General features: G+C 39.3%; 1 protein-coding gene across 2 annotated transcripts in view; it reads left to right on the top strand.

Annotated features, from left to right (window-relative positions):
• The first annotated feature begins 9598 nt into the window (after window positions 1–9598).
• LOC144313759 (ankyrin repeat domain-containing protein 26-like) overlaps window positions 9599–22977 on the top strand; it is a 115191-nt gene continuing 101812 nt past the window's right edge. The window contains exons 1-4 of one of the 2 annotated variants that reach the window (XM_077896999.1): window positions 9599–10014; window positions 14370–14484; window positions 14641–14814; window positions 21900–22006. In XM_077896999.1, coding sequence (XP_077753125.1) covers window positions 9767–10014; window positions 14370–14484; window positions 14641–14814; window positions 21900–22006 — 644 coding nt within the window. In that variant the 5' untranslated portion in view covers window positions 9599–9766. Of the gene's footprint in view, window positions 10015–14369; window positions 14485–14640; window positions 14815–20887; window positions 21065–21899; window positions 22007–22977 lie in introns of those variants that run through there. The other variant, XM_077897000.1, reaches the window with a different exon arrangement.

The raw sequence follows: 22977 nt of genomic DNA, 5'->3' as shown, positions 1-22977 counted from the left end.
AAAGATGTCAGAATATTGGGGTTTATGACAAGATAGATACAGATGAATTACAAGAACGAAGGACACAAGATATTGGGTGTTGTTTAGAAAGGTATATTAAAATAGAGGGTTCCAGAGAGTCCTGAGCAGCTTTTTTATTTGTTGGTTTAATTGAAGGAACTAGCATACTTCAGGGTTTCTGTTGAGAAACATTAAAATCATTTGAGCCACTGGCAAGAGTGTTTACAGCAAATAGGAATGGGATATCACCGACTTCTACCCCAACTTACAGAAGGTGGCTTAGATCCTCTCAAATAATAGGGGAAAGGGAGATTCTGAAGTATATAGATGAATGGCCCAAGTTAGTGGTCTTGTCATCGCTCCACCTCTTTTCCTAATTCTTGGTTGCCCATCCCATGTATGTGTAGGGTTTGGTGGAGTAGGACTGGCTGTCAGATCAATAACACAGCTTCATCTGGGTAGTTGGTAAGATGCCTGCATTGAGATGACTGCTTGGATGACTCAGACTCCATTTAGCTGGTTCTCCAGGGGCAGGAGATAGCTCCTATTCTTGGTCATTTAGGCCTTTCCTTGTTTTGGGAGTCTGTGCCTTGGCAGGCTAAAGACTTAAACGTTGGAGAGTGCCACGGAGCCCTGCAGAGGAGTGTCCAGGAGTGGGAGCTCACAAAAAAGAAAATATTAGGCATTGTGTAGCGAAATAGAGGCACAGCTATCAGGACTGTTTTTATAGCAGTTTCTCTTCCTGGGTATCTGAGTGCCCTTGACGATTTTTAACGTCTTGCTAGTTTATGTAAATAAACTATGTAAATAAAGCAGGACTTGTGGAGGGGAAAAAGTTGAATTTTATAATTTTTAATCTTTCAATCGCTCCGGGAGTAATATTCCCACTAATAACATATACATTTGTTCTTTAACATTTGTTTGTTTGTTTATTTAAAATTTAAGTATAGTTGACACAATGTTATGTTAGTTTCAGGTGTACAGCATAGTGATTCAGCAGGTCCATATTGTTACCCCATGCTTACCACAAGTGCAGTTACTATGTTTTACTGCATAATGCTATTACAATACTATTGACTATATTCCCTATGCTGTACTTTTATCCCTGTGACTTACTATAACTGGAATTCTGAACCTCCCACTTCCCTTCACCCATTTTGTCAGTCTCCCACCCACTTCCTTTCTGGCAATACAGAATTCTCTGTATTTATGGGTCTGTTTTTGCTTTTTGTTTGTTCATTTGTTCTGCTTTTTTGATTCTACATATAAGTGAAATCATATAGTATTGGTCTACTTCTGTCTGACTTATTTCATTTACCCTCCAGGTAATCCACATTGTTGCAAATGGCAAGATTTAATTCTTTTTATCACTTAGTAATACTCCTCTGTGTGTGTGTGTGTGTGTGTGTATGTGTGTGTGTGTTATACATCTGCTGATGGACACAGGTTGCTTTCGTATCTTGGCTGTTGTAAATAATGCTGCAATAAACATTGGGGTACATATATCTTTTCAAATTAGTGTTCTCTTTTTCCTTGGGTAAGTAAGTACCCAGCAGTAGAATTACTGGATCATGTGGTATTCCTATTTGTACTTCTTCAGGGAACTCCATGCCGTTTTTCACAGTGGCTGCACCAATTTCTATCCGCATCCCCAGCACACGAGGGTTCCTTTTTCTCTGCATCTTCACCAACACTTGTTTTTTTGTGTTTTTGATTCTAGCCATTCTGACAGGTTTAAGGTGATAATTCACAGTGGTTAACTTTTGTATAATTAGCTTTCAAACATTTCAGAGAATTCTTTACCTGTCACACTTAGTTATGGGAACTAAGATATGGGGCCTTTACTGGATATTTCACAGGATAGGAGAGGTGAAAGCAAAATAGATAACTAAAACTTTTTTAAAAACAGAGGCCAAGGGGCACCTGGCTGGCTCAGCGGTTGAGCATCTGACTTTGGCTCAGGGCATGGTCCCGGGGTCCCAGGATCGAGTTCCACATTGGGCTCCCTCCATGGAGCCTGCTTCTCCCTCTATCTGTGTCTCTGTCTCTTTCTCTGTGTCTCTAATGAATACACAAGTAAAACCTAAAAAAAAAAAAAAACAAAAAACACTGAGGCCAAAGGGCGCCTGGCTGGCTCAGTCAGTTAAGTATCTGCCTTTGGCTTGGGTCATGATCTCAGGGTCCTGGGATGGAGCCCCACATCATGTGGCTCTCTGCTCAGTGGGGCACCTGCTTCTTTTTCTCCCTCTGCCTGCCTCTCTGCCTACTTGCACACTCTTTCTCTTTCTCTCTCTCTCTCTCCAATAAATAAATAAATAAATAAAATCTTTTAAAAAATAACAAGCCAAAGTTTGAGAGACCTGTACTCTGACAAACTATAAAACTTTGGTGAAAGAAATTGAAGATGACACAAAGAAGGGGAACGACATTCTATGCTCATGGATTGGAAGAACACCTATTGTTAAAATGTGTATAGTACCCACAGCAATCTACAAATTTAGTGCAATGCCTATTAAAATCCAACAACATGTTTCACATAACTAGGGCAAACAAGCCTAAAATTTCTATGGAACTAATGAATACCTTGAAGTAAAGCAAATAAAAATTTAAAGTTTTACTCATAAGGTCTGCACACTTACACTGCAGTGCTCATTTCCCAGGTCTCTGAGTGCATGATTAGAACTAATATGCATGGCAGTGGGAGTGACCCCCACATTACATATTTGACCTGTGTCATCAGAGCTATCATAGTATAAAAGTTTAAGCAGAGGGGCACCTGAGTAGCTCATTGACTGAGCGTCTGCCTTTGGCTCAGGGCATGATCCCAGAGCCAGGATTGAACCCTACATCAGGTTCCCCACAGGGTCCCTGCTTCTCCCCCTGCCTATGTCTCTGCCTTTCTCTCTGTGTATGTCATGAATAAGGAAATAAAATATTTTTTCAAAAATTTAAAAAGTTCAAACAGAAACCTCTGAAACTGTCTCCAACCCTTCATTTGAAAGAGTAAACCAAAACAACCCTGAATGCTGGGAGAGATTCAAAGTGATAGTGCTAGGAGAGATGCAGTGGAATAGTGATAAAGGATGAAAGGCTGGTGAGCTCTATCACATTTCTGCTTGATTCACTAGTCTGGCCCATTCAGAGACTAGAGAGATTGTGGCAAGTATCTGTAGTTACTATAAACTTAATCAAATAGAAGTTCCAGTCATAGTTATCGTGCACCTCTTATCGCCACCAGAAAAGATTAATAAGACATCAGGTACATGGTATCTCACCATGGCAAATGCATTCTTTTCTATTCCGCTAGTGAATCAGAAATAGTTCATATTTTTGTAGAATAGACAGTGTCCGGTCATTTCATTTGTCTCAGGGCTATATTAACTCATATAACTAGACCATTTGAACATCCCCAGAATATCTCATTGGCCTATCATATTGACACCATGCTAATTTGACATGATAAGTAGTAAGTAGCTATAATGCTTTGTGCTCTTGGCAAGACCACATGAATTGACATTTCAGGGAGGTTTTGAGGCATCTAGTGGGCATGCCAGGATATTCACACAGGAGTGAAAGAAAAATGGCCACATTTTGAATACCTTTTCACAAAGGCAGAAACTGGAAGACCTCTTTTGGTTCTGGAGGTAGCATATTTTACACCACTAATTTTCAATGAGTTGGGGGTGGGGTGGTGGTAGAATAATTCTACACCTCAGCGGGCATTTGGCAGTGTCTGGAGACATTTTTTTGACATGTAGAAAACTGTACATATGTAATGTATAGAATTCAGTGAGTTTGTGGATAAGTATATACCTGTGTGAAACGACCACTACCTTAAGGCCATAGACCTACCCATCACCTCCCAAAGTTTCCTCCCACCCTTATTAATTAATTAATTGGTAATAACAATTAACATAAAGTCTACTAAGCAAATTTGAAGTATACAATGCATTATTATTAGCTATAGACACTATGCTAACAATAGATTCATCTGGAGACATTTTTGATCCTCACAACTGAGGATATTGCTGGCATCTAGTGGGTCAGTGTCAGGAGTGCTGCTAAATATACCCAAGAGAGGCCTCCACAACAATCCACCATGTCCATGGTACAAGGGTTTTTAACCTTGTCCTACACTGAGTACTCCTTTCATCCATACACCTTGGTGAAACTAAAGAATGCAAGACTTCAGTGGTCTCAGAGCAGATGAATTGTGCAGCAGGTGCAGGCTGTGCTTAAGGAGCGCCACTGTTTTGTCATAGGTTGCAGTAGACCCTATGATATCCATGGTGTCAGTGGTGGAGAAAAGTTTTACTGTGGATCTTAGGGCAAGTCCCTGTTGTAGAATCAGAGTGCAGGCCCTTGGAGTTTTCTGATATTGAGTCTCCATCAGAAACTTTCTTGTAGAGAAGCCCTATAGGAGACAGAAATGACTTGGTTTTAGTAAACCTTCTGTGCTCAGTCACTGGCTGGACACAGCCTAGCAGAGACACAAGGCCTTGGTGTGAGTGCTACAGTGAATATGAAAATGTAGCAGCTGTCTACTTTTTGACCTACAACTCAACTGTGCTCAGTATGTTAGATGCTCTTGAAGACAAATCTGAATAGTGCGACTCCCTGGCCTCTATATTAGTCTGGGTGCAATCAGAAGACAGATATAACATAGTATTTTAAACAGTAAAAGTTTTATACAAAGAATTAATAAATTATGATGAGATAGTAATTAAAAGATGGAAAGAGAAGTCTGAAGAGTGTACCACAAAAGTACTAACTGGAAGGAGGGTTCAAAGTTGCTAAAGATGTGATTATAGCAAAGCAAATGGCAGAGAATTTTGAGTCCTGCCTCTGTGCATCCAATTACCAACCTCAACTCATTTGTGTCCCAGAGGGTTGTTCCTGTTTGCCTGGAGATTGAGCACTGGCCCTGGCCCATGTTCTGGTTTGTTTCCCTTCTTCTTCATCTTTGTCTTCATCTTCATCTTTGTCTTCTTTGTCTTTCCTTCTCTTCCTCCTTTCCTTCTTCCCTTCTTCTCTTTCTCCTTCCCTTCTCCTCCTCCTTTTCCTCCTCCTCCTCCTCCTTCACCAGCATCAGAAGTACTCTTCCCAGCTGTGCACTCCAGAGCATGCAGTCCCTACTCCAGACAATGGCCCTCCTAAGAAGGATACCATGCCCCCAGCAAATGCTCTTGACACCCTACTCTCTCTCTGTGCCTCCAGTCCTTAGCCTTCACTCTGCTGTATCCCTAAGGGGTTTGTTGCATCCTTCTGCATGTGCATATGATACACTGGAGGCCTTGCACTGCTCTGGCGGTTGGTGGGATCATTGTGCCCTGACACTCTCTACACATCCATTTATCAGACGGGGCTCCCTGCACTCCTGAAGGATATTTTCTGCTTGCATGATGAGTAGCGTGGACCAGCTTTGGCCAAGGCAACTCAGTGGTTGCAGTTCAGACATCTCCTTCAAGGAGATCTAAATCCCAGTCTTGGGAATCTCTCTTTTGGGTAATCTTTCTTGGGTAATCTTGCACCCTAGGATATTTGGATTTCTTTTCTCACCTTTATAGTTGATCCTGTTAAAGTTCATCATTTTTTGTGTTAAAGATTCCCTGTTCAAATTACTAAGTGGTTTGTCTCTTATTTGGACCCTCACTGATACACTATCCCTTCTTTTTGGAATGTGCTTCTCTCCCTCCCACTGGCTAACCCCTATTCATTCTTTAAGTTTTAGCTTTGATATTGCTTCTTCCTGTGCATCCATCCTTGACTCACTACCCTCATTTTTACATTACTCCATAGGCCCTTTGTGCTCACCTTAATGTGGCACTAAATCTCACCTCACTCCGTGAATACCGCAATGTCATGTTTGTTGTTCCCTCACTGACTCTCACAATGCCAGAATAAAGGTTTTCATTATGTGTTTCTGATTTAACTTTACAGACCCTTTGAGGTGGTTCACCCAGGTCAGGGATCTCCAGTATACAGTGGTCCAGGTCACCATCAGCACACTGGAGCCCTCATATTCACATCAAGGTTTAATTATGATATAGTTTCAGTTTTCCTAAGTAGATACAGTGGACTGCAAGGGAAGAGATGTCCAAAAGAATGAATAACCAGTTATGAAAAAGTGGGGTTTTTTTGTTTAAATATTTTCATTTATTTGAGAGTGAGGAACACAAGTGGGTGTGGGGACAGAGGGAGGGGGAGGAGTAGACTCCCCGCTGAGCAGGGAGCTCAAGGCAGGCAACCCCAAGGCCCCTGAGTCCTGACCTGAGCTAAAGAAGCCTTTTAACTGACTGAGCCATCCAGGTGCCCCTATGCAAAGTGTGTGGTGAATTTCTTGGCAACACTTAAAAGGAGAAAACATTCATGACAGTCCTGAATTTGAATTGGAAAACCTGAGCTAAGGGATTTGTTAAGGCATTCATATCTCAGTTGTTTTGTCATAAAACAAATATTACTCTAACACTTTGTTATTTTCATTGGTATAACTACCAAATCAGTATGCAGCAAAGTTGAACCAGGGCATACATGAGACTTGGATGGGGATGGGAGTTCTAATCAAGAACTTTCCAGAGGATGTCTGTTCTAGATCTAAAATTATTTTCCACAGAAGTCTGGGAATGGATATCTTAGATTTCAGGTGATTGTGAGAAAGTCTTGGGAGATCCACATAGCATTTGACCAAGGAGCACAGAATCTCAGAGTTGGACTCCCATATTCCCTTTGAGTATCTCTGATCTATACAAAAACACTACAGTCAACCAAATTCTTCAACATACCTGGAGTCCTGGTGTGGAGTTCTTATCTCCTTATAGCCTGGTAATGTTGTTGCCTCTCATTGCAGGCTGCATTAGGAAATGTCAGAGTCTTCTATTCAATTGTCACTGCAGAGAGCCTTTACTGGTCTCATAAGTCACCCTGGGGAATTCTAAGGACAAAACGATAATTTTCTAGCTGGCATCTGTAGGAGACCAATGCTTGATGATCATAGTTGAAATCACTCACACACACCAAAACCATTTGTTCCGGCTAAGCTGAATAGGTCCAAGAAATGTTGTTTCTTTGTTTTTGTTCATTGTTCTTCCACCAATGAAGACAACTGTCCTGGAACTAGCCACCTCCTAACCGGGACCCTAGTGCTCTCCAGAGTTCTGTAGGTCATTCCAGCAGCAATTTCTGAAGATGCCTACCCCCTTAGTTTCTAGGTTGCTCATTCCAAACAACTTATTGTCAAATCATGCAACCTATACACACAAAATGACATTAAATGGCCTCTAAAATAAGTGCCTACATTTATATCTATGCATTTGTCTTTCTGTAAAAATAGACAATTCCCAATTTTGCTGGTGCATCTTATGCAACAGTAGTTGCCATTAGGTTTTTTGGTTAATTCCTTTAAAAAAAGAGTTTATTTATCTATTTGGGAGAGGAGAGAGAGAGAGAGAGAGAGAGAGAGAGAACAAGCATAGGGAGCAGCAATGGGAGAGGGAGAAGCAGGCTCCCACTGACCACTGACCACATAGCCTGACAAGGGGCTTGATCTCAGGAACGCTCAGATCATGATGTGAGCTGAAGGCAGATGCATAACCAACTGAGCCCCCACTTTCTCCCTTTTAAAAGTAGGCTCCCCACCCAACATGAGCCTTAAAATCACAACCCAAAGATCCAGAGTTGCATATTCTACTAACTGAGCCAGTCAGGGGCTCCTACTTTGGTTAATTCTTAAAGTCATTAAAAAATGTAGTAGGAATCTTGTGAGTTTGGAGGTAGGTTTTTTATTAACTGTTGTCATGGGTGTGCTCCTGCTTTTTTTCTATCTGTGTCACCCACAATGTCACCTATAGTCCCATTGTAATTAGAGGATCAATTACCAAATTAAAAGGAGATTCTGTAGACAGTCAGTATACAGCATATAAGTATACATGTATGCCACATACACGTATATATGAACAACCCATCCTGTTTGCATTTTACTTGATTTTGTGTCAACTGCATCATATGATTCTTCAATACTAGATCTTTCTGGTGAAATCTTTACCGTCCAATTTGTGCCTTCCTTAAGTACCTACCAAAATCTGCCAAATTCTATTAACAAATATGTAGCTTAAAAGTTCTTCACTTTTCGCCAAATAATTACACAGACATAAAAAGAATTACATTTACAAGTTATAATTGAAAAATATATCATTGCAGTAGAAAAATGAAAAAGCCCAGATATAAATACATCAAGAAGTATTCAGGATTTACATAAGGGAAAAACCTTCTGGAAGCTAAGGAGGGATGTCAAATAAGACTTGAACTCAAAGACACGACATGCATCTAAATACACTGATTCAAGGAGATTGATTCTGTTAATATTAATTCTTTTAATGTAGTTACAAATTCTCACCATGAATTCTTTAAATTTGGCATAGTGATTAAAAATTCATTTCAAATAACGTAGAGGTAAATATCACCAAGAGAATACAGGAAAAGAAGATTAAGAAGGGAACTATGCACCTGTAATGGATACTAAAACATATTCTATAAAGAAGTTAAAATAGTAGAGTACCGAGACAAGACGACTGGTCAATTGAACCCGATGTAAAACACAGAATCAGAAAAACATAGCAGAATTTATGATAAAGTGGCATTTTAAGCTAGGTGAGAAAAGACGTATTATTTAGAAGCAAATAACTATTTTTTAAAAACAGTTCTTAAATGTTGGGGCACCTGTGTGTCTCAGTTGGTTAAGCCTCTGTTTATTTTTATTTTTTCAGCTCATATTCCTCTGTCTCTCTCTCTCTCTCTCTCCCACTCTCTCTCTCTCAAAAAGAAAAAAAAAAAAATCTTAAATGTTGCACCACACTCCAAACTAAAACTTGGATTGAAGTTAAAGATTAAATTGGCGAATTACAGCAAAAAAATAAAAATAAAATGTAAACGTAAAGCTGGGCCAAAAGGGCCAAATGGGAGGGTTATGAGGCATGCAGAAACGGGTTTTCATTTCATCTAGGGAATGTGAATTGTTCTCCCCTTGTGAGCTTGCGCTTGATGATACACATTGCCACGTCTGACCATGAGAACAGTTTTCTGTTGGCTGCATCCGCTGCATTCCATGGAGACTGACAGGGGTCCCGAGGGATGTGGAAGAGAAATAAACTGAGGGAGAGCATTCGTTAGGGAAGTATTCTGGGGGAACGTGCTTTCATGCACTCTAGCCCTAGTCGTATATAAAGACTCCTTTTTTAAAAAAAGATTTTATTTTATTTCCGTATTCACGAGAGAGACAGAGGCAGAAACACAAGCAGAGGGAGAAGCAGGCTCCCTGCAGGGAGCCTGAGGTGGGACTTGATCCCAGAATCCGGGCTCAGGGCACTCAAACCCCGAGCCACTCAGGGCCCGGAAGACTACTTTTCCACACCCCAGAGTCTTTTGTAAATGTCCCATAACGCTCAGCCGCCCTGGCAACGTCTGAAGGGAAGCCAGCTCAGCCCACGAGGAATCCGGGGATTTGAGAGCTTGGGCTTTGCACATGCGCTTTGGGCACCCTTGGCCACCGGCCCTCTGTGCGCAGGCGCAGTGACGCAGTTTCTGAGGCGCGCAGGCGCATTTGTGTTTAGTAGCGTTGCTGGGTTACATTTGTTCTGTGTAGGAAGATTCTAAATCCTTGAGCTCAGTTGTTGGGACTTTGCCGCGAGGCCGGCTTGCCTTATTTCTAGCGCTAAGTGTTGAGCTGTAGAGGCGGCTAAAACCTGTGTCTGTGAAGCCTGAAAGCTTTGCGATGAAGAAAATGTTTAGCTTCAGGGGTAAGAGGGGCGAGCTGCCCTTGGGCTTCAACATCAGCCCGCGGAGGGCCGACTCGCGGCGCCTGAATGGTACCAAACTCGCCAACCCGGGCCCCGGGTACCACATCCGAGTCGGAGATCTCAGAAAGATCCACAAAGCTGCCAGTGGGGGCAACGCAGCGAAAGTGCAGCGGATTCTGTTGCTGGGGATAAATGACTTGAATGATAGAGACAAGATGAACAGGTAATAGGGACTTCGCAGCTGGCGGGGAGGAGGCAGGGCGGACGGGGAGAGGCGCTCACCTTGCTGGCCTGAGTCTGGAGAGCTGAGCCCTGGGTGACCACCCAGGGCGCTTGGCCGTCTTTCTTCTGGTGGCCCCGCAGCACGTACCTAGGTCGTGGAACCTTACCTGGGGTCTACTCCGGCCCACGGAGCAACAAAACGTCTTCAGCTGCCTTCGGACCCGTTCATAACTATTAAGTTATGATAACTATTAAGTGACAGAGTTCAAGTAGGAATCAAACCCAGGTTGAGCTGCCTCCGTAGGGAGCACGTTACAGACAGTTTTGCCATGATTTAACGGATTTTCAATAGTAGTAGAAACAAAATTAAGGGGACACCTGGGTGGCTGTGTGGGTGAGCATCTGCCTTTGGTTCAGGTCGTGATCCTGGGTCCTGAGAACCCCAGTCGGGTTCCTAGCCTGCGTCTCCCTCTGCCTATGTCTCTGCCTCTCTCTCTCTGTCTCTCATGAATAAATAAAATCCTAAAAGAGAAAAGAAATGAAATTAACTGTATATAGTAATTTATTTTTAATGGACATCTTCTTATACCAATGTTATTAAAAAGTGCATGTTGAGAGAAGTAATTCCCAGAATTGCTCAACATATAGACTGAGAATTATTTGAATACAGGGCAATATCTGACTTATATCTGTATACAGTTCATACCTATATTATTTTATGAGAGATCTTGGAAGGAGATTTTGAATTGGGAAGATGGTTCTGTCCGTGAATAGGAAGACTCATTTTTCTGAAAATGTGTACTTTTCCCGTGTTTATCAGTATTCCACAATGCAATAAAAACGTTATGGTTTTAAATTTTGAGCTTATACATGCTGTCTCTCTTTTTTCATTGTGATCAAATTAAAAAAATTTGGAATTATTCACTGTATTGTACACCTGAACCTAATGTAACACTGTATGTCAACGAACTGGAACTAAAAGAAAAACTTAAAAAGAGAAAAATTTTATAGAATAGACAGATTTTCCCTTCTAGATATTAAAAATGTAGCTTAAATTTCCACAAATTATTCGTTTACTAATAGCTGAAAAGCCGGATGAATGAATGGAACAGAATAGAAAATGCCAAACATCTAAATATATGTTAAGACTTTATAACTTGATGCTGGTGAAAAGGTGAATCATTCATAGTGTTGATGATATATCTGCTATTTGAAGAAAACTAGCTAGAATTTTATCTCATAAAAATAAGTTCCAGATGGAATGCAGATTAAAAATGTTAAATATGCAAAATAAAGTACAAAAGAAGAAAACACAAATTCTTATATGCCCATTTCTTATGTTGGTGAAGACCATCCTAAGAATGACTTTAAAAGCAAGAATTCTGGAGGTTGATTTAGCCACATAAAAAATTAAAACCCTCTGTATATCATAAAATAATACTAACAAAATAAATGTGAATGTACTTGCAAAATATTTACGACATATGTGTATCAGATAAAAAAATATATCTTCAGGGATGCCTGGGTGGTTCAGCGATTGAGCATCTGCCTACGGACCAGGGCGTGAACCTGAGGTCCTGGGATCAAGTCCCACATTGGGCTCCCTGCATGGAGCCTTCTTCCCTCTCTGCCTGTGTCTCTGCCTCTCTCTCTGTGTCTCTCATGAATAAATAAAACTATTAAAATACATATATATTTATATATATTCATTTTACAGGGAATATTAAAGGAATGAAATAGGGGCCCCTGGATGGCTCAGTCAGTTGGCTTCTTTTGACTTCTTATCAGGTCATGATTTCTGGGTCCTGGAATTTAGCCCCGGGTCAGGCTTCCTGCCCAGTGGGTGTCTGCTTTTCCCTCGGCCTCTCCCCTCTGCTGGTGTGCTCTCGCTCTCTCTCTCTTTCTCAAATAAATAAATAAAATCTAAAAAAAAAAAAAAAAAAAAAAAGGAATAAAGTCCCATTTTCCATCTACAAGCTTTGTGAAGATAAAGAATGATGGTACTTATACTACTGTTTAAAGTTAAGTTGCCTTAACTTAAGCCATGACTTGAACCAATGGCAGATGCCTAACTGAGCCACTCAGGTGTCCCTCTTTCTAGTTAAAATTATTTGAGAGGTGGGGGAATGGTATTTTCTGACAACTTTTAGCCTCTTCGGGAGTAAGGGGAATGTTTTTATCTGTACCTGTAGATTTTATTATGCATACATTAAATATATCCACATGGTTTTTGTTATGTGCAGCTTTATAACATGTAATAAGTAAATGATAATTTTATTTTAGTTAAATCCTTATGCAAATAAAAACTAGTAAATATAAATGATATTGCAAAAGCTTATAGAATTTTAGTAGTATCCGTCTTCTGAAAAAATAAAAAATAGCAAATATAAATGATTATTCCTATTTCAAAATATTACTTTACTTTTAAAAGTTTTCTTTAAAAATATTGAACTCTCCTAGTGCCTGGTTGGCTCAATCAGTTGAACATCAATCAGACTCTTGATTTTGACTCTGGTCATGATCTCAGGTTTGTGGGGTTGAATCCCCTGTTGGGCTCCATGTTCAGTGGGAGACTGCTTGAGATTGTCTCCCTCTACCTCTGCCCTTCACCCCACTCATGCATTCTCTCTTTCTCAAATAGATAAATCTTTTAAAAATATTGAACTCCCCAAATGTTTGTATCTACCCTTTTAGTCCATCTATTTATCAAACAGAACCTAAACACAGGTTATGTAGCAGACATAATCTACTCAGATCTTTTCATTCTTAAAAAGACTTCATGTTGCCCAGTATGAGCAAGATGAGAAATTTTTTTTTTATTTTTTAAAAACTTTTATTTTTAAGTAATCTTTGTATAGAGAAATTAAGGACACATGCTCTACTGACTGAGACAGCCAGGCACTGCTAAGAGAAATTTTACTTTATTTTGTAACGTTTAAAGATTTATTTATTTTAAAAAGAGAGAGAGGGTCGTGGGAGAGTGGAGGGACAGAGAAGAGAGAGGATCTCAAGCAAACTCCACACTGAGCACGGAGCCTAATGTGGGGCTCCATCTTATAACCTTGAGATCATCCTGAGCCAAAACCAAAAGTTAGACATTAAACCAGCTGAGGCACCCAGGTGCCCCTAAGATAAGAAATTTAAAATTGAAGTATTAGGACTTAATCTCAACTGAAGCTTTTCCTTGGAACTTCCTGTCAAATGAAAACATTTCTGAAGATAGGAAATTGTAGAAGATAACCTTTACCTGCCTTTTTGAAATTTATAATAGTATTAAATATGAATATTTATAATTGGAAATACTTGATTTCTATAAATCTAAATATTTTCCATTAATTTAAATGTTTAATAAAATGAGCTGTCCCTGGTCATGAATCCTCAGTTTCTTTTGGCTTAAAGTTCTTTGAAAATCAAAATAAGAATTACTTTAAAAAAATTCTTTTGTTATTTTAGTCCTCTTTTCCCATTAAGCTTTCAAGAACTAGAACTTTTTTTAGTTCTTGAAAAATAAAATGCTGACCATATGACTAGAAGTGCAATAGACCTGTTGTATATGCCATTATTTCATTTAAGGCACCATAGATTGTATGATGCCCCACTACATTATGTACCAAGGAGAAATTTTTTAAAATACTGCCATTTATAGTTGTAAGACATTTTGAATTATAAATTGCATTGCAATGTCAGAGATATTAAAAGGTGACAAAATGAGCATCTTGGAATCATTGAAATATAGTATTCTTGCTCATCCTTAAAACACAGCTGCAAAGAAGGCATAATTGGATCACTTTACCTAATTGAATGTTGTCTTTGTAAGTTGTAGTAGTAGTTATAATATTTCTCCTAGGAAGTATTCTAAACGCTGTGCATAGTTCCCCATTTAAGGATCATGATGAGGTCTTGTGAGATAACTATGCTTTATTTTATTTATTATTATTGTTTAATAATGTCTATAACCAACATGGGGCTCGAACCCCTGGCCCCTGAGATTGAGTCACATGCTCTTCATAGTGAGCCAAACAGGAGACTCAACATAAGTATTTCTATGCCCATTTTGTGGATGAGGAAATTGTGAAAAAGCTAAGTGATAACTATTAAGTGACAGAGTTCAAGTAGGAATCAAACCCAGGTTGAGCTGCCTCCTGAGGTCATGCTCTTCCTAATCAGATAGGCTGCTCTTTTAATAGAGTGGTGAATAATCACTAATAAATATTGTACTTTCTTCAAAAGAAAACTAAATCTTTGTTTTGAAGTCATAAGAAAAACATGCTATTTAACATTTACAATTACATTAATTAATTGCATGTTTTGAAATAGTACACTGTAATTTCCTGACAAGCCCTTTCACTTTCACAGGACTGCTCTCCACTTGGCCTGTGCCAATGGCCATGTTGATGTGGTGACTATCCTGGTAGAGAGGAAATGCCAGCTCAACCTCCGTGATGATGAAAGTAGGACAGCTCTAATGAAGGTATGTGGTCACAGCTAAGTCTGCCTGAGATAGATTAGATTTAATTACTTGGAATGAACATTTGTTGCATTTAAACATAAGTTGTTGGTAAACCTGTGGCATGTTTAATTTAAATTCCCCCAAATTATATTCTGTTTCTTGGTGTAATACTGACAGGCTGTACAATGCCAAGAAGAGGCATGTGCAACTATTCTGCTGGAACACGGTGCTGATCCAAATCTTAAGGACAACAAGGGTAACACCGCTCTCCATTATGCAGCCTTTGGTGACAATGTATCAATAGCAGAGAAGCTGCTTTTACAGAATGCAGATATAGAGGCAAAAAACAAGGTACAGATCAACTTTATTTACAAAGTATTTGACACTATGAATATATTATATATTTAGCTGTAAAAGATTTTATTTTATATACACACACACACACAAACATACACACACACATACACATATATATATGTACACACAGATGCTGAATTTAATACATCAGGTCCTGTCATCATGGAAACAACTCCAAAACCAAGGCAGGGAGGCCTAGAAAAAAGTGATGCATATGTAAAAGGCAAAGTTCCATCTCCCAGCCCCCCTTCTACCCCAGGAAGGAAATCTTCCCGTTAGGGCCTGGGAGTAGATGGTGCCCTCAGAGCCCAGGATTGAAGGCCTAGAGGGGAGTGAGGTGATGATGGAGGCTGAGTACTGTGCAGAGGCTTAGGAAATGGGTGCTTCTGGGGATGAGTAGGAGACCGTGACCCAGAGGAGTAGCTTGGGTGAGTGTAAATGCGAGGAGAAACCAGCAGGTTGTAATAGGCCGTGGGCACTCTAGGCCCTAAGGTTCAGAAGATGAGAGCAAGGGAATCAGGTCATGACATCCTACAGGTGGTATCTGCTTGTGCTGGTAGCCACTCTGCCAGCCATGTACCACGGTGAGGCCTCCCATTCCAGAGAGTAGCTCCTGCTCAGCCTATGTAGTTCCTCAGTTGGGTGGTAGGTGGCCATGGGGAGCTGGTGATGACCACACTTGCTAGTCTCCCTGTGTTTTCATTGACGTGCATTGCCTTCAGTGGCTGCCCTTGCGGAAACACTGTTGTGTGCCATAGATAGGGTCAATTTCTCATATTTGGAAGCTCAAGCATTTACTGAATGATAATATTTGGAAATAACTGTCTAGGGTTTCACTTTAAATAATGATACTTTTTATTTTTAAATATTTTATTTATTTGAGAGAAAGAGAGCATGAGAGAGAGCAAACATGAGTAAGGAGGAAAGGCAGATGGAGGGAAGAAGAGGCCTTCCCACTGAGCAGGTAGCCTGAAGCACCGGGCTTGATCCCAGGATTAGGATCATGACCTAAGCCAAAGGTAGATGCTTAACCCTCTGAGCCACCCAGGCTCACAATGATCCTCATCCTTCCTTTTTTTTTCTTTTTAAAGATTTTATTTGTTTTAGAGGGAGTGAGTGGGGATATGCAAGCAGGAGGTGGTGAGGGAGAATCTGAAGTAGACTCTGCACTGAGCCTGACTCAGGGCTGGATCTTATGACTCAGATCATCACCTGAATCAAGACCAAGAATCCTATACTTTTGGGTGCAATTGTAAATGGGACTGACTCCTTAATTTCTCTTTCTTCAGTCTCATTGTTAGTGTGTAAGAAATGCCACTGACTTCTGTGCATTGATTTTGTATCCTGCCACACTGCCAAATTGCTGTGTGAGTTCTAGCAATCTTGGGGTGGAGTCTTCTGGGTTTTCTATGTAGAGTATCATGTCATCAGTGAAGAGGGAGAGTTTGACTTCTTTGCCAATTTGAATGCCTTTTATTTCTTTTTGTTGCCTGATTGCTGAGGCTAGGACTTCTAGTACTATGTTGAATAGCAGTGGTGAGAGTGGACATCCCTGTCTTGTTCCTGATCTTAGGGGAAAGGCTTCCAGTGCTTCCCCATTGAGAATGATATTTGCTGTGGGCTTTTCGTAGATGGCTTTTAAGATACATAGGAATAAACCTAACCAAAGAGGTAAAGGATCTATACCCTAAAAACTACAGAACACTTCTGTAGTTCTCCTCCCGTTCTGTAGTGCTCATCCTGTCAAGTGCCCCCCTCGGTGCCTGTCACCCATTCACCCCCACCCCCCGCCCTCCTCCCCTTCCACCACCCCTAGTTCGTGTCCCAGAGTTAGGAGTCTTTATGTTCTGTCTCCCTTTCTGATATTTCCCACACATTTCTTCTCCTTTCCCTTATATTCCCTTTCACTATTATTTATATTCCCCAAATGAATGAGAACATACAATGTTTGTCCTCCTCTGATTGACTTACTTCATTCAGCATAATACCCTCCAGTTCCATCCACCTGGAAGCAAATGGTGGGTATTTGTCGTTTCTAATGGCTGAGTAATATTCCATTGGATACATAAACCACGTCTTCTTTATCCATTCATCTTTCGATGGACGCCGAAGCTCCTTCCACAGTTTGGCTATTGTGGACATTGTTGCTATAAACATCGGGGTGCAGGTGTCCCGGCGTTTTGTTGCATCTGTATCTTTGGGGTAAATCCCCAGCAGTGCAATTGCTGGGTCGTAGGGCAGGTCTATTTTTAACTGTTTGAGGAACGTCCACACAGTTTTCCAGAGTGGCTGCACCAGTTCACATTCCCACCAACAGTGTAAGAGGGTTCCCTTTTCTCCACATCCTCTCCAACATTTCTGGTTTCCTGCCTTGTTACTTTTCCCCATTCTCACTGGTGTGAGGTGGTATCTCATTGTGGTTTTGATTTGTATTTCCCTGATGGCAAGTGATGCAGAGCATTTTCTCATGTGCATGTTGGCCATGTGTACGTCTTCCTCTGTGAGATTTCTGTTTATGTCTTTTGCCCATTTCATGATTGGATTGTTTGTTTCTTTGGTGTTGAGCTTAATAAGTTCTTTATAGATCTTGGAAACTAGCCCTTTATCTGATACGTCATTTGCCAATATCTTCTCCCATTCTGTAGGTTGTCTTTTAGTTTTGTTGACTGTATCCTTTGCTGTGCAAAAGCTTCTTATCTTGATGAAGTCCCAATAGTTCATTTTTGCTTTTGTTTCTCTTGTCTTCATGGATGTATCTTGCAAGAAGTTACTGTGGCCAAGTTCAAAAAGGGTGTTGCCTGTGTTCTCCTCTAGGATTTTGATGGAATCTTGTCTCACATTTAGATCTTTCATCCATTTTGAGTTTATCTTTGTGAATGGTGAAAGAGAGTGGTCTAGTTTCATTCTTCTGCATGTGGATGTGCAATTTTCCCAGCACCATTTATTGAAGAGACTGTCTTCCAATGGATAGTCTTTCCTCCTTTATCAAATATTAGCTGACCATAAAGTTCAGGGTCTACTTCTGGGTTCTCTATTCTGTTCCATTGATCTATGTGTCTGTTTTTGTGCCAGTACCACACTGTCTTGATGACCACAGCTTTGTAGTACAACCTGAACTCTGGCATTGTGATGCCCCCAGATATGGTTTTCTTTTTTAAAATTCCCCTGGCTATTCGGGGTCTTTTCTGATTCCACACAAATCTTAAAATAATTTGTTCTAACTCTCTGAAGAAAGTATTTTGATAGGGATTTCATTAAACGTGTAAATTGCCCTGGGTAACATTGACATTTTCACAATATTCATTCTTGCAATCCATGAGCATGGAATATTTTTCCATCTCTTTGTGTCTTCCTCAATTTCTTTCAGAAGTGTTCTATAGTGTTTAGGGTATAGATCCTTTACCTCTTTGGTTAGGTTTATTCCTAGGTATCTTATGCTTTTGGGTGCAATTGTAAATGGGATTGACTCCTTAATTTCTCTTTCTTCAGTCTCATTGTTCGTGTATAGAAATGCCATTGATTTCTGGGCATTGATTTTGTATCCTGCCATGCTACCAAATTGCTGTATGAGTTCTAGCAGTCTTGGGGTGGAGGCTTTTGGGTTTTCTATGTAGAGTATCATGTCATCGGCGAAGAGGGAGAGTTTGACTTCTTCTTTGCCAATTTGAATGCCTTTAATGTCTTTTTGTTGTCTGATTGCTGAGGCTAGGACTTCCAGTACTATGTTGAATAGCAGTGGTGAGAGTGGACATCCCTGTCTTGTTCCTGATCTTAGGGGAAAGGCTTCCAGTGCTTCCCCATTGAGAATGATATTTGCTGTGGGCTTTTCGTAGATGGCTTTTAAGATGTTGAGGAATATTCCCTCTATCCCTACACTCTGAAGAGTTTTGATCAGGAATGGATGCTGTATTTTGTCAAATGCTTTCTCTGCATCTAATGAGAGGATCATATGTTCTTGGTTTTTCTCTTGCTGATATGATGAATCACATTGATTGTTTTACAAGTGTTTGTTTATGGTATATGTTGATAAAGATTTCAAGATTTTCAGGATAATCCATATTAATTTATAATATATATTATGTATTTATGTTAATTTCTTAGAAATAGAATTTTCTTTTTCTTTTTCTTTTTTATTTCAATACTTTATTTATTTATTCATGAGCGACACAGAGAGAGGCAGAGACCTAGACAGGGAGGGGAAGCAGGCTCTCTGTGGGGACCCTGATGCAGGACTTGATCCCAAGACCCCAGGATCATGATATTCGACCACTGAGCCACCCAGGTCCCTCAGGAATGAATTTTCCAAATTAGACTTTATAAGTTGTTTTTTATATTCCTTTTGGAATATCTGCAAGCCATTTGTGGTTAATCCTGGTTCTAGTTGGCTAGATTATGCATATTGCAGATAGTATTATCTTCCTCCTTGGTATTATTCCCCCAAAATGCAAATAATTTAGTAGCTTTGATTATGCTAAAAATAATCTGTATAAATCAGTATTAGAATTTTTTGCTTTATTAAAATATTTTATTTAAATTCAATTTGCCAGTATATAAACACCCAGTGCTCATCCAGTATTAGAATTTTTATTGATTAAAAAAAAAGGAATTTTTATTGATAAGCCATTATATTTTTATTTCTGATTTACATTTTGCCTATAATATAAAATAATTATAAATAGCAATCATAGTGGAAACTAGAATACAAACAGGTTTTTTTTATTTTTTTATTTTTTTTTTTTAATAGGATTTCTTTTTTTTTTAATTTTTTATTTATTATTTATGATAGTCACAGAGAGAGAGAGGCAGAGACATAGGCAGAGGGAGAAGCAGGCTCCATGCACCGGGAGCCTGATGTGGGATTCGATCCCGGGTCTCCAGGATCGCGCCCTGGGCCAAAGGCAGGCGCCAAACCGCTGCGCCACCCAGGGATCCCCAAACAGGTTTTTTTTAGAAGTAGATATGCATTAGCGTCCCAGAATTATTATAATTGAGAATAAAATCTCATATCGACTTATTTTCCTTAGTGTAATATCCTAAGTCAGTCATAGAAAGACAATTATATAATCTCATTCACATGTGGAATTTAAGAAACAAAACAGGATCATAGAGGAAGAGATGAATAAATAAAAAAAGATGGAGTGAGGGACAAAGCATAAGAGACTCTTAATTATAGGAACCAAACTGAGGGTCACTGGAGGGAGTAGGGTGGGAAAATGGGTTAACCGGGTGATGGACATTCGGAGGACACATGATGGAAGGAGCACTGGGTGTTACATAAGACTGATGAATCACTGACCTCTACCTCTGAAACTAATAATACACTATATGTTATTAACTGAATTTAAATTAAAAAGGTAAAATTTTAAAATCTCATATTGAGCTTTATAACAGCTAAGATAAAAATTAATCATTTTATAATAGAAATTTCAGGGACTACTTATTTATGGATCTATTGATTTATTTTTAAAATTTTATTTAAATTCAATTTGCCAGGGGATCCCTGGATGGCTCAGCAGTTTAGCGCCTGCCTTTGGCCCAGGGCGCGATCGTGGAGTCCCTGGATCAAGTCCCACGTCAGGCTCCCAGCAAGGAGCCTGCTTCTCCCTCCTCCTGTGTCTCTGCGTCTCTCTGTCACTCTCTCTATGTCTATCATAAATAAATAAATAAATCTTTAAAAAAATAAATAATTTCAATTTGTCAACATAAAGTATAAAACCCAGTGCTCATCTCATCATGTGCCTTCCTTAACCAAGGATTATTTAGTATTAAGCAATCAAAGTTCATTTGAATCTTGTTTCTTTTATTTTTATTTATTTTTATTTTTAATTTTTACAAAGATTTATGTATTTCAGAGAGAGAGCGCACACATGCACAGTCTTGTGGGGGTGGAGGAGGGGCAGAGGGAGAGAGTATCTTAAACAAACCTGGTGCTGAGCACCCAGGGGAGCCCAGAACCCAATGCAGGGTTTGATCCCACGATCCTGAGATCACCACCTGAAACAAAACCAAGAGTCCCTCAATTAGCTGCGCCAACCAGGTGCCCTGAAACCTCTCTCTTTTCATTCAGAGTCCATCTCCTTAGTGACTTATTTGGAGCAGAAGTGATTTATGTTGACATCTGAGCTCCCCATACCACTGATAGAACAGAATCAAGCAAGTTTGTACAACCTGGAGAAAACCTTCACTTTTATTGGAAAGTTCTTAAAACTATACCCCTGGGAACTCTTATTTCTCAAATATTAAGGTTTGCTACTAAAAGGTATTGTCAAATGGGGATAAGCAAATTTAGGACTTCTTTTCTGCTAGATATATAGTGCAGTTTTGTAATATTTCTCAAACACAAATGATCACTGAATCTTTCTTTTGGGGCACAGTATGTACCTTCTTGCAAGTATATATTCTTTGGAATATAAGAAACACAACTCCAGAGATATTCATTAAAATCAATAAAATACTTTAAGTATTTACTACTATGTTTTAGAGATTGGGGATACAGAGATAAAAAAAAAATAACCCCTTCCTTTGAGAAGCTCTTGGTTAAATGGGGTGAAATAAAATAACTAGAGTATACCATGATCTATATTGTGATAGAAGCAAAGATTCTTGGAACCAGGCAACGTTTGAAGTGAGTTTGTAGAATGACTGCCGTTCATCTGTTGAAGAGGTAGAGGTCTATTTTATTTTTTTAATTTTACTTTTTAAAATTTTTATTTTTTTGAGAGAAAACGAGCGAGCAGAAGAGAGAGCACAAGTGGAGGGGAGGGACAGAGGGAGAGGGAGAAGCTGGCTCCTTGCTGCAGAGGGAGTCCAAGGTGGGGCTCCATCCTGAGACCCTGGGATCATGACCTGAGCTCATGAGCTGAAGGCAGACACTTGACCAACTGAGCCACCCAGGCTCCCTGAGAAAGGAGTGTTCTAAAAAGAAGGAGAAGCTAGCAAAATCACAGAGGGATGAGAAGGAAGGGGCTATTTTTATTTCTTTCTATATGTTTAAGTTTAGAGGATCATTTAGAAGTTTTACAATTCAGTATGCAAATATGTAATTTTGTAAATTATAAGTTGTTTTTGCACTTTTACAGGATGACCTGACACCACTTTTAGTTGCTGTAAATGAAAACAAAGAGCAAATGGTGAAATTTTTAGTAGGAAAAGGAGCAAATATACTTGCAGTTGATAAGGTTAAAAGGTACAGTATTTTTTGTTATGTTTTTTTCTTTAAACCTTAACAATTTCTCAAGTTGGAAAGGTTAGCTTGGTAGCAAGAGGATTAATTTATAATTATGTGGTAAAAATGTCGGCATGAGATCAGTTAGGTAGAAAGCAATTATTCTGACAGGCCAACATGAAGAACAGTGTATAGCAGAATTCAGAATCCTTTGTAAAATTGATCGATGTCATTTGCAGTAGTTTTTTTGCCCTATGATTTTATATTAGCTAAAAGGGTTTCATATTAATATTAGTTTTATAGTGTAGACTCCCAACTTTTAGTTATTTTATAACACAATTTTGGACCTCTTAACCCTTTTATTAATGTTTTTTAAGTTTCTACTTCGTACTTTTCCTTAAAAGATGCATATTAAGCATTAATAGGAGTTGTTTTGTTTCTTGGATGACTCTTTGCATTATTACTTTTTGTGGAAGAATACTGATGTTGTTAGATGATCCTGAAGTGGTTAATTACCATTACCAGCTACTATGGGTTCATCAGTTTTTATTTTTCATGTCCTGTATGTTTTATTATTTTCATTTTTAATTGGTATCAGTAGAAGGATGAAAGAGAACTTTATTTGAATAGACTTTTACTTTAATGAGGAGAAATCATAGTTGGGTGATAAAGAGAAAAGAGATGGGCTTTAGATTCACAGAAGACTAGGTTTAATTCCTAGCTTGCCTCCTTGCTGGATATGTGACCTTGGAAACATTATTTACCATCACCAGATGCATTCATTTCCAGATATGAAGAAGAGGATAATAATATATTCTTCAAGGCTGGTTGTGTATAAATAATATTTTATATATATAGCATTTAATTTAGTGCCTACTACATGCTTAACTTAGCATCATTAACTGCAACTATGTCTGTTTTATTAGTAGTAGTATTAATATTATTGTTTTAAACCTGTAAATAGCTTTTACACTGACCTGGCCTCCAGGTGG

This window comes from Canis aureus, chromosome 5 (assembly GCF_053574225.1).
Source record: "Canis aureus isolate CA01 chromosome 5, VMU_Caureus_v.1.0, whole genome shotgun sequence".
NCBI lineage: Eukaryota > Metazoa > Chordata > Mammalia > Carnivora > Canidae > Canis > Canis aureus.
The sequence above is the reverse complement of the archived record's forward strand: the minus strand, read 5'-3'. Positions and strand labels throughout refer to the sequence as shown.